At 43.6% G+C, this 12,558-nt stretch overlaps 1 protein-coding gene across 4 annotated transcripts in view; it reads right to left on the bottom strand.

The window, feature by feature from the left end:
- NCOA6 (nuclear receptor coactivator 6) overlaps positions 1-12,558 on the bottom strand; it is a 72,148-nt gene that overhangs the window by 3,466 nt on the left and 56,124 nt on the right. For all 4 annotated transcript variants that reach the window (XM_037915969.2, XM_037915968.2, XM_037915970.2 and 1 more), the window contains 2 exons: positions 11,862-11,898; positions 584-732 (listed from right to left, as the gene is read on the bottom strand). In XM_037915969.2, the coding sequence (XP_037771897.1) occupies positions 584-732; positions 11,862-11,898 (186 nt within the window). The remainder of the gene's footprint in view (positions 1-583; positions 733-11,861; positions 11,899-12,558) is intronic.

Genomic DNA, 12,558 nt, shown 5'->3' with positions numbered 1-12,558 from the left:
AACTGCTGATGCCATGGGTTAATATCTGTAACTTTAGGATTTCACATATTCTTGGACAGAACAGCTGAGGATCTGTGTACTAGCACCCGTCACTCTTAGATGGTCATCGAGGCAGAATTCTAAGAATGCCTGAGCAGCATAACAAGACAATTTGGATTTCCGAAAGCAGATCACACACACGAAGTGAGACAAATGCTTACATCTTCTTTCAGACTGTAGGAAAAATGTCACTGTCTTGCTTGAGTAGAGTTCTTTCAATGTCTGCCCATTACTGCCAATAGTACTATATTTTAAGAGTACTAAGTTTTTTTGGAATGCTATGTGAATGAGTACTGCAGAAAAACTTAACAGTGGAAAATTTGCATACAAACAGATTTACTGCAGGTACTGAACTATGTAAACTTCGAAACTCCAGCCTGTGTCTAACTCATCAGTACTAACTCTAGGGTTAGGAGCACACACTGCACACAATATTTACTGGCTGTAAAGCATAGACACGGTACACTTATTCAAACAACATTACTCTTTTGGAAACTACTTCACTTCCTACCCACTCCACAGTAAAGATGGCTGTGCATTTTACCTTTTGCGGTGCTAGAGGCAGATGATGGCCTGGAGGACCTCTTGCGCTGTCCATTCTCCACTGTTTCCTGTGAGGCAGCAGATTCCTCTGTTCTTGAATTTCTTCTACTCGGAGTTTTAGACTTTTCACAACTCTCTTTTGCCTCATTACTAATAAAGTGAGACAAAATAGTTCTGGTGAAGCGCAAGAATAATTTTTTAATGCAGTTCATTAGACAAGCATACTGGTACCAGTTCTGGACCCTTAGCACCGAAGATATGAAATGCTATGGATACGGGTAGAGAATATTTGCAACATTCAAAAGACCAAGAAATTAGGTATCTTTTAAATGGTCAGCAGATATCACCATTCCTGAAGTCTAGGAAAAGTCTTAAGTTACATAAGAAACTGCTATAATAAGGAAATACAGAACTGAAGTCACAGATGAACACAAGGGAGAATTGTGAACTTTTAAGAAGGGATTGTTGTCAACTATTCTGTACAACTAAGAAGAGTTGCTTCACTAATCTTTCTAAATGATTTATTCCCAGACCAAAACAGGCTTTAGTAAGGTGGGTTTAAGGCTTTAAAAGAATTAACAACAAAGTGCAGTTCTGCCATGAAAAGTTATTCTACAATGGTACGGTGGGACGCCACATTTATTTTCCCTCACACCAGATTAGCAGTGCCGTGTTTACATTTAAAACTGTTTACTCATTTCTACCAGCCTTGCAAACTCATCTTGTGCTCTGGGAATTAAGCGAAGTTATTTTCTTCTCATACAGGGACACTAGTAAATTTCACGGTTGTATGCAGTGGTTTTGCAGCCATGTCGGCCACAGGATATTAGAGAGACAAGGTGGGTGAGGTAATACCTTTTACTGGACCAATTTCTGTTGGTGAGAGAGACCCGCTTTTGAGCTACACAGAGCTCTTCCTCAGGTCTGGGAAAGGTACTCAGATTGTCACAGCTAAATACAAGTTTGAACAGATAGTTCAGCATGTATTCTAAGGGACCATTCAAGATGTAGTGCCCCGTCAACACCCCCTGTAATCATCGGATAAAAAGGGGAGTCAGTGGGTTACAGATTGTTGTCATAAGCCATAAAAATCCAGTGTCTTTATTAAGACCATGACCAGACCCTAGCAGAACAGATGCAAAACCTGCAGACATCTCTCCACTGCTACAATGATCAACATCCCGCACAACACACCTTTCAAGGTCCGTGGATCCTACACATGCTATGGTGTACCTCCTCCAGTCCACTAAATGCCCCAACAACAAGTATGTGGGTGAAACCAGACAATCTCTATGCTCTTGAATGAACTCACAGAGAAAAATTATAAAAGACATAACACCCTTCCCCTTCCCCGTATCACCTATGGGTGAACACTTTTCACAAAGCGATCACTCTATGTCTGACCTATTAGTCCTCATCCTCAAAGGAAACCTGCACAACACTTTCAAAAGGTGAGCCTGATGCAAGACACTAAAAATCCTGATTTTAATAAAGATGCTGGATTTATGGCTTATTACAACAATCTGTAACCCACTAACCCACCTTTTTGTCCTAAGACTACAGGGATGCTAACAGGCCACTTCACCTTTAGAATATGGGCTAACTACTCATGCTAAACTATCTATTCAACCTTGTATTTAGCTATGACACTCTAAGTTACCTTTCCCAGACTTGAGAAAGAGCTCTGTGTAACTCGAAAGCTTGTCCGTCTCACCAACAGAATTTGGTCCGATAAAAGGTATTACCTCACCCAGCTTGTCTCACCAGTAAATTTCAACAGGCCAAATGAAGCCCTCAGTGACATCTATGCAACCCTATTGTCTTCTGTGGGTTCACAAGGTAACTAAGTGAAACCAATTAAACAACTCTCTGTTGATTAACATACAAGGAACAGAATTCACTTCGTGCCCTCTTCATGTGACATCTCTGCAGGACTAACAAGAATAAAAATGTATTTTAGTCAGCAGTCCTGAGTCTGAAAAAACACACAGAGGAGATCTGTTGAGTACAAAGGTTCTATTTTTACATAGTCACTTCTAAGAGGAAATCCTCATTTTAAGAGAGAAAACTTATACAAGTTCGTAATTTTAACAGCTGATGTCTGAAAGCCAAGGAATTCAACAGTCAAGTTACAAAGACAAAAAGGCACAGAACATTGGCAAGCATGGAAGGGCAGAGAGAACGTAATCAGGTAATTAAATAAGTATCCCCATTTTACATATGGGAATACAGAGAGACAGAAAAGCTAAATGACTTGCCTAAAACATAAAACAAGTGTCAACACTAGGCTTCAACCCAGTTCTCCAGATCTCATATCTAACCCACTAGATCAGTGTTTCTCAACGTGTGGGCTGCAACCCCCAGTGGGGTCACCAGAAGGATTTAGGAGGAAGCAAGCAGGGCCAGCACTAAGGAGTAGGTTTCAGAGTAGCAGTCGTGTTAGTCTGTATTAGCAAAAAGAAAAGGAGTACTTGTGGCACCTTAGAGACTAACCAATTTATTTGAGCATAAGTTTTCGTGAGCTACAGCTCACTTCATCGGATGCATTCAGTGGAAAATACAGTGGGGAGATTTATATACATAGAGACCATGAAACAATGGGTGTTATCATACACACTGTAACCAGAGTGATCACTTAAGGTGAGCTATTACCAGCAGGAGAGTGGGGGCTGAGGGGGAACCTTTTGTAGTGATAATCAAGGTGGGCCATTTCCAGCAGTTGACAAGAACGTCTGAGGAACAGTGGGGGGAGGGGGGGAGATAAACATGGGGAAATAGTTTTACTTTGTGTAATGACACATCCGCTCCCAGTCTCTATTCAAGCCTAGAGTTAATTGTATCCAGTTTGCAAATTAATTCCAATTCATCAGTCCCTCATTGGAGTCTGTTTTTGAAGTTTTTTTGTTGAAGTATTGCCACTTTTAGGTCTGTAATCGAGTGACCGGAGAGACTGAAGTGTTCTCCAACTGGCTTTTGAATGTTATAATTCTTGACATCTGATTTGTGTCCATTTATTCTTTTACGTAGAGACTGTCCAGTTTGACCAATGTGCATGACAGAGGGGCATTGCTGGCACATGATGGCATATATCACATTGGTAGATGTGCAGGTGAACGAGCCTCTGATAGTGTGGCTGATGTGATTAGGCCCTACGATGGTGTCCCCTGAATAGATATGTGGACACAGTTGGCAATGGGCTTTGTTGCAAGGATAGGTTCCTGGGTTAGTGGTTCTGTTGTGTGGTGTGTGGTTGCTGGTGAGTATTTGCTTCAGGTTGGGGGGCTGTCTGTAAGCAAGGACTGGCCTGTCTCCCAAGATCTGTGAGAGCGATGGATCGTCCTTCACGATAGGTTGTAGATCCTTGATGATGCATTGGAGAGGTTTTAGTTGGGGGCTGAAGGTGATGGCTAGTGGCTTTCTGTTATTTTCTTTGTTGGGCCTATCCTGTAGTAGGTGACTTCTGGGTACTCTTCTGGCTATGTCAATCTGTTTCTTCACTTCAGCAGGTGGGTACTGTAGTTGTAAGAATGCTTGACAGAGATCTTGTAGGTGTTTGTCTCTGTCTGAGGGGTTGGAGCAAATGCGGTTGTATCATAGAGCTTGGCTATAGACAATGGATCGTGTGGTGTGGTCTGGATGAAAGCTGGAGGCATGTAAGTAGGAATAGCGGTCAGTAGGTTTCCGGTATAGGGTGGTGTTTATGTGACCATCGCTTATTAGCACCGTAGTGTCCAGGAAGTGGATCTCTTGTGTGGACTGGTCCAGGCTGAGGTTGATGGTGGGATGGAAATTGTTGAAATCATGGTGGAATTCCTCAAGGGCTTCTTTTCCATGGGTCCAGATGATGAAGATGTCATCAATGTAGCGCGAGTAGGCGCATTAGGGGACGAGAGCTGTAATCACTCGATTACAGACCTAAAAGTGGCAATACGTCAACAAAAAAACTTCAAAAACAGACTCCAACGAGAGACTGCTGAATTGGAATTAATTTGCGAACTGGATACAATTAACTTAGGCTTGAATAGAGACTGGGAGTGGATGGGTCATTACAAACAAAGTAAAACTATTTCCCCATGTTTATCCCCCCCCACCCTCCACTGTTCCTCAGACGTTCTTGTCAACTGCTGGAAATGGCCCACCTTGATTAGCACTACAAAAGGTCCTCCCCCCACCGCTCTCCAGTTGGTAATAGATCACTCTGGTTACAGTGTGTATGGTAACACCCATTGTTTCATGTTCTCTATGTATATAAATGTCCCCACTGTATTTTCCACTGAATGCATCCAATGAAGTGAGCTGTAGCTCACGAAAGCTTATGCTCAAATAAATTTGTTAGTCTCTAAGGTGCCACAAGTCCTCCTTTTCTTTTCACTAAGGAGTAGGAAGCAGGGAAATTGCCTGGGGCCCTACACTACAGGGCCAATTTACATGTTTCAGTCCCATGAGGGGCTGAAGCCCTGTGCCTCGAGCTGCGGGGGGCTGAAGCCCGAAGCCTTGAGCTTAAGGTAGGCCATCACAATTTTTTCTAGGGGAGTCATGATTCTTTTTTTTTTTTTTTTTTTTTTTTTTTTAAGTCCAAAGCACAAAAAGATTGAGAAACATTGCACTCTAGACTAATCCATTAGATTAGCATTCCACATGTTAGGCCCCTTAGCTTCTGTTTTGCCATCTGTAATTAGTAAAATAAAGATAATGATAATTATCTACTTCAGAGGAGTGTTGTGAGGCCTACCCAAACAACATTTGTAAGTGTTTGTAAGTATGATGTCTAGTCACCGGCAGAAGTGGAAATGGGACTCCAGGGGTCTGACTCCCCATACCTCTGATTAATGCACAAGATTGTGTGACATCTGAAGGTGCCACTGCAGCCACTGCCCTTGTTGCTTTCCCAGGGATAAGGAAATCCAAAACAGCCAGAGAAAACCCTTCCTGAACCGTGTATGCCCTTTAGTACTTTGTATGAGGCAGGGCTCTCCTAATGTGCCTGATACTTACGCACAGTTCTGAAAGTCCACATTCAGCTTGGGAGGATTCCTTAACTCCATAAAAACCTGACTTGCAGAACTTCAGTGGGGTTCATAAAGTGACACACTGCCAAAAAAGGCATTACCTGTTTCCGAGTCACTGATAACTCAGAAGAAAGTTCTCTTGAATGCTTTTAGATCAATGTCCTAGATCAGTGGTTCCCAAACTTGTTCCGCCGCTTGTGCAGGGAAAGCCCCTGGTGGGCCGGGCCGGTTTGTTTACCTGCCGTGTCCGCAGGTTCGGCCGATCGTGGCTCCCAGTGTCTGCGGTTCGCTGCTCCAGGCCAATGGGAGCTGCTGGAAGCGGCGGCCAGTACGTCCCTCAGCCCGCGCCGCTTCCAGCAGCTCCCATTGGCCTGGAGCAGCGAACCGCAGACACTGGGAGCCACGATCGGCCGAACCTGCGGACACGGCAGGTAAACAAACCGGCCGGCCCGCCAGGGGCTTTCCCTGCACAAGCGGCAGAACAAGTTTGGGAACCACTGTCCTAGAAGATAAAGCACAAGATAAGAGTATTGGTGTCTGTTACAGACCACCAAATCAGACCAGAGAACAGGATGACCAGCTTCTTTGCACCTATCTATAATATTAGGAGAAAAAAGCTGTGTGATCATGTGCAACTTCAATTTGAGTGACATATGTTGGAGGTCTCATGCTGCCTGCCAGTATTCAAACATCCTTAGAATTTCTAAATATTACAGATGACCATTTCCTAACTTAAAGTGTGGCATCCAACACAGAGGAAATTTTATATTAGACCTGGTCTTACCTGATGAGGGGGAACTGAACACAGAATTAAAAATTAATGGTTGCTTATGTACAGATGATCATGACTTGATCACATTTAAAATGTGCAAACAGAATGAAGTCCAGATTAGTGTGTGTATATATATATAGTTAGTGCATTAACAGGGCCAATATTACAAAGCTGAAAACAATTATGAGACAAATCATCTGGGAGGAAAAATGTAAATCAGAAACATGTGAATGATAATTTGTAATGGTTTAAGAACACTTTACTAGATGCCCAAAGAGCCACAATCGAGGAAGCAAGCTGTATGGGGTTAAAAAAAGATCTGATTTAAAGAGGAAGTGAAGGCACCTATAAATGTAAAAAGTATATGTGTATATATATATAAACACAAATGAAAGAAAGGGGAAGTCGATAGTAATGAATATAAATCAGAATTTAGGAACCGTAGACAAATCATAGGGGACACAAGGAGAACTTTATGGCCAGCAGAGTGAAGGACAATAAGAATTGTGGGTTTTTTTAAAGTATATTAGGAACAAAAAGAAACCTAACAATGGTATTGGACCATTACTGGATGAAAATGGTAGAATTATCAATAATAATAATGCAGAAGTGGAAATGTCCAATACAAATTCTGTTCTGTATTTGGGCAGATGAGGTAGTCATATCATATAACACACTCTCCATTCCATTAGTATCTCAGGAGGATGTTCAACAGCTGCTACTAAAGTCAGACATTTTAAAATTGGCTGGTCCAGATAACTTGCATCTAAGACAGGTTTCAGAGTAACAGCCGTGTTAGTCAGTATTCGCAAAAAGAAAAGGAGTACTTGTGGCACCTTAGAGACTAACCAATTTATTTGAGCATAAGCTTTCGTGAGCTACAGCTCACTTCATTGGATATGCATCCGATGAAGTGAGCTGTAGCTCACGAAAGCTTATGCTCAAATAAATTGGTTAGTCTCTAAGGTGCCACAAGTACTCCTTTTCTTTTTGCATCTAAGAGTTTTACAAGAGCTCGCAGAGGAGTTCACTAGACCAGTGGTTCCCAAACTTGTTCTGCCACTTGTGCAGGGAAAGCCCCTGGCGGGCCGGGCCGGTTTGCTTACCTGCCGCGTCCACAGGTTCGGCTGATCGCGGCTCCAGGCCAATGGGAGCTGCTGGAAGCAGCGGCCAGCATGTCCCTCGGCCCGCGCTGCTTCCTGCAGCTCCCATTGGCCTGGAGCAGCGAACTGCGGCCACTGGGAGCTGCGATTTGTTTACCTGCCGCGTCTGCAGGTTCGGCCAATCGGCTCGGCCCGCCAGGGGCTTTCCCTGCACAAGCAGCGGTTCTCAAACTGGAGGTCGTGACCCCTCAGGAGGTCATGAGGTTATTACATGGGGGGTTGTGAGCTGTCAGCCTCCACCCGCAGACCCCGCTTCACCCTCCAGCATTTATAACAGTGTTAATTATTTAAAAATGTGTTTTTAATTTATAAGGGGGGGTCACAGTCAAAGGTTTGCTGTTGAAAGGGGTCACCAAACAAAAGTTTGAGAGCCACTGGATTATAAGCTGGCTAACTGATAGGGCTCAACATGCAGTTGTAAACAGGGAATCATCATCTAACAAGTGCGTTTCTACTGGGGTCCCACAGGGATCGGTTCTTGGTCCTACGCTATTAACATTTTTATCGATGACTTGGAAGAAAACAAAATCATCCCTGATAAAGTTTGCAGATGACAAGACTGTGGGAATAGAAAATAATAAAGAGGACAGGTCACTGAGTGATCTGGACTGCTTGGCAAGCTGGGCACAAGCAAACAATATGTGTTTTAATAGGGCTATATGTAAACATATACATCTAGGAACAAAGAACATGGCCATACTTACAGGATAGAGGACTCTACCCTGAGATGCACTGACTCTGAAAAAGATGTGGGGGCTGTAGTGGATAATCAGCTGACCATGAGCTCCCAATGCGATGCTATGGCCCAAAGGGTAATGCAATCTTTGGATGCATAAATGGAGAATCTTGAGTAGGAGTAGAGAGGTTATTTTATCTCTCTATTTAGCAATGGTGTAACTGCTTCTGGAATACTGTGTCTGGTGTCTACAATTCAAGAAGGATGTTGATAAATTGGAGAAGATTCAGAGAAGAGCCAGGAGAATGATTAAAGGCTTGGAAAACATGGCTTATAGTTAGGGACCTACCAAATTCACAGCCATGAAAAATGCGTCACAGACCGTGATATCTGGTCTCCCCCCGTGAAATCTGGTCTTTTGTGTACTTTTACCCTATACTATACAGGTTTCACGGGGGGAGACCAGCATTTCTCAAATTGGGGGTCCTGACACAAAAGGGAGTTGCAGGGGGGGGTCGCAAGGTTATTTTAAGGAGGTCACAGTATTGCCACCCTTACTTCTGCGCTGCCTTCAGAGCTGGGCAGCCAGAGAGTGGTGGCTGTTGGCTGGGCACCCAGCTCTGAAGGCAGCGCCCTACCAGCAGAGTGTGGAAGTAAGGGTGGCAATACAATACCATGCCACCCTTACTACTATGCTGCTGACTTCAGACCTGGGTGGCTGCTGTCTGAGGGTCCAGCTCTGAAAGCAGCAGCACAGAAGTAAGGGTGGCAATACTGTACCATGGCATCCTTACTTCTGCACTGCTGCGAGCGGCAGCTCTGACTTCAGAGCTGGGATCCCAGCCCAGAAGCCACCACCCTCCAGCTGCCCAGCTCTGAAGGCAGCGCCGCCGCCAGCAGCAGCACAAAAGTAAGGGTAGCAGTACTGCAACCCTCTTCTACAATAATCTTGAGACCACCCACAACTCCTTTTTGAGTCAGGACCCCTACACTTACAACACCATGAAATTTCAGATTTCAAGAGCTGAAATCATGACATTTATGATTTTTAAAATCCTATGACCAGGAAATGGACCAAAATGGACCGTGAATTTGGTAGGGCCCTACTTATAGTGATAGGCCCAAGGAGATCAATTTATTTAGTTTAACAAAGAAAAGGTTAAGGGGTGACCTGCTTATAGTCTGTAAGTACCTACCTGGTGAACAAATATTGGATAATAAGCTCTTAAATCTAGCAGAGGAAGTTCTGACATGATCCAATGGCTGGAAGTTGAAGGTGGAAAAATTCACACCAGAAATAAGGTGTAAATTTTTAATAGTGAGGATAATGAGCCATTGAAACAATGTACTAAGGGTGGTGGTGCATTCTCCATCGCTGGCAATTTTTAAATCGAGATTGGATGGTTTTTCTAAAAGATATGCTGTAGGAATTATTTTGGGGAAATTATCTGGCCTGTATTATACAGGAGGCTAGACTAGATAATCACTATGGTCCCTTCTGGCCTTGGAATCTATGAAGAAGACAAACAAGCATATTTGGAGTTCCGAGACATTTTGGAGTCACATAATGTGCCAAAAAGAGTTAGGAAAATGTTCAAGTGTGGTAACCTCATTTTGTGAGCCCTCATATCTCCCATATATCTAGTTTGTTAGCCTCATTTTTTCAGAAAAATTCTGCACTAGAAGACTCTCTCACCCACGAAATTTCAATTTAGCTTTGCTGAAGCTAAAGGGAGATTATAATGGTAGGCAATCGCCAAACTTAACTATGCAATTACGGTGAGAGCCCAGTGCATGCAACAAGATCGTTTATTTTAAATAATTAACTCAGCAACAGCCCCTGGAACTCTCCATTTTTTTTCTGCTGCCTTTGAGGAGGGCTACCTAAGGAGGATTCTGGGAGGTGGCTCCGACGGCCGAAGGCAGCTCCGGTTCCCCCCTCCCGGCCAGGAGAAGCCCCAGAGCCCGCAGAGGTTTATAGCGTTAGCCCCCATTTAGAGGTTGGTACTCCCCGCTATCCCAATGGGCCCAATGTGGGCAAGGTTTACCATTTGCCCTGGCTAACAGCTATTCTGTTGTAGTTAGAAGAGCATGAAAGATATGATCACTAGTCTCAGCATAACTATCTTCTCTCTGTCAAAAGTCTAGCAATATTTCTATCATTAGATACTCCTATAGTCAATTTAAGGTCCCCACTATTAAAAGGTGTGGCCCAAAACATCAATAGACCAGAACTATCATGAAAATCATACTTCATCCTGATGTTTAACCACCTGAGTTACATGGATAAGTGCTGGCTAATGTATTCAGTATGTTCTACAAGACTCTGCCAATATCAGTTTTCGGCAGAATAAACGCTAGCAATCATACTCAAAGTTCTGCTCAGGCTGACATACAGAAGGGGTTCCCTGACCTGCATCTGAAGGAGGTCTCATGGCGACCTCCATGAGATGCTTCCTGAGGTAGAGAGCCCAACCCTTCTTCCGTATGGTTGAGGAAGTACTGATAGCCTGGCCCTCTCCCAAGCAGAAGAGGCAGTATTGATGTTCGTCGCTGACAGAGAAGGAATGCGGGCAGGAGGCACAGATTTTAAAGCCTGGGGCATAGTACAGTACCCACGTTTGGGTACCAGGGGCAGGGAGAGCAGAGGCAAAAAACAGGCCCCCAAACTAGCTATTCTACTCTAAAATGACTAGAAACTACCTAAAAACAATAAAAACAGTACACACCTATAAAAACTAACTATATACAAGTTACTGGGTACAGGGGCGCGTACCTATAATCCCAGATATTTGGGAGGCTGGTGGATTGCTTGAGCTCAGGTGTTCTGGGCTGTGATGCACTATGCCAATTGGGTGTCCAGTACCACTGACAGCCCGGCCAGTGGGTGGCTGAGGGAATGGCTAGAACAACACGATGTGTTGCGACTGGCGCTCTCTCTCTGTGAGGGCTGATGGACCGATTGGACAAGGTGACAAGGCAATACACAAGTTTGTTTGAGGAAGTGCGTCACAAGCAAACAGACACCAATCATTCCGACCTGGACCGTGCAGTGGTGAGAGGGAACTGGAGACGCAATCAGTCCACCCCACCCTTTATCACCTTGGACGAAACCATGAGTCGAGTCAGGGTACCTGTGCAGACCAACGGACACTACTACTTTTAAATTCTTTGGCTCTGAACGCATGGTGCACATGCATAAACCCTCAGTGAAATATAATAGGGACCATCACTCGAAGAAGAACTGATTCATAATGCTAAGGTATATAAACTACTTTCAAAATTGCCTCTGCAGATCCCCACTTTTGGGAAGTACACACCCACAATGTTGCTGGTCTGGAATTTTTTGGAAAGCAGTGACCATTGGAACCCTACAAGGATCCTCACATAGAGTAGAACCTAAATGTATATAAGGGAATGCTGACCAGAGGTGTTGGGGCACATCTGGGAGTCTTAATGCAACAGTATCCCACTGAAATAACACCTGGGCTAACCAGTCTCTTCAGTAGAGAAAACAGATGTGTGGCCAAGGAGAATAAAGAGGCTGTGGCAATAAAGAATTTCTTGAAAGTAGTGTGATTAAGGCAAAGTCAAAGAGAAACAGACACCCTTCAAAGATAGCTACATTCATCCTGAATCTATAGCGACTATCTACTTACCTTTGGCCAGCAACTACTGCAGCATTTGCTTCAAGTTCTGCAAGAGAAAAAGATATATTTCTAACCTCTGCCAAAATATATACACATTAAAAATCATATATCTGGAGGGTATGTGACTGCTACCTGTAATATAGCCTTTGTGGGAAAACTATGAAACACACTGTAGGATTCTCTCACAACATTTCATGGTAATGTTAAAACACAGCAGAAATACACACAGGCACAGCTATAGTTTAAGAAACCTAGACTAGTTTTAAATATTCTCAGTGTAACATCCAGTATAACTTTTTTCTCATTAGAATAACTTGATCCCACCCTTTGCCTCAAAACACACACAACCCTTCAGGCACCATTATTTATCTCACATCACTTACCCTAAACTAGGTTGGTAAAATAATTTCCCTACTTTACAAGACAATCGTTGCTCTCAAACTAAACAACCCTATAGCTAGGAAATGCCATACTGGATCAGACCAGGGGTCCAGCTAGCCCAGTATCACATCTCTGACAATGGCCATCACCAACTACATCAGAGAGAGGTACAAAAAACCCTGGAGAAGGCAATTGTAGAATAGCCTACCGACAGGGAAAGGTTTTTCTTAACCTTCATTTGAGTTAGTCTTTGCCTTATGCCATGAGGCATGAAGGCTTATATCCCTTCCAAAGGGGTTTCTTTTTTAAATCTTGAAAGTATAAG

The sequence above is a fragment of the Chelonia mydas genome, chromosome 13 (assembly GCF_015237465.2).
Source record: "Chelonia mydas isolate rCheMyd1 chromosome 13, rCheMyd1.pri.v2, whole genome shotgun sequence".
NCBI classification, from domain to species: domain Eukaryota; kingdom Metazoa; phylum Chordata; order Testudines; family Cheloniidae; genus Chelonia; species Chelonia mydas.
This window is presented reverse-complemented; position numbering and strand designations above follow the sequence as displayed.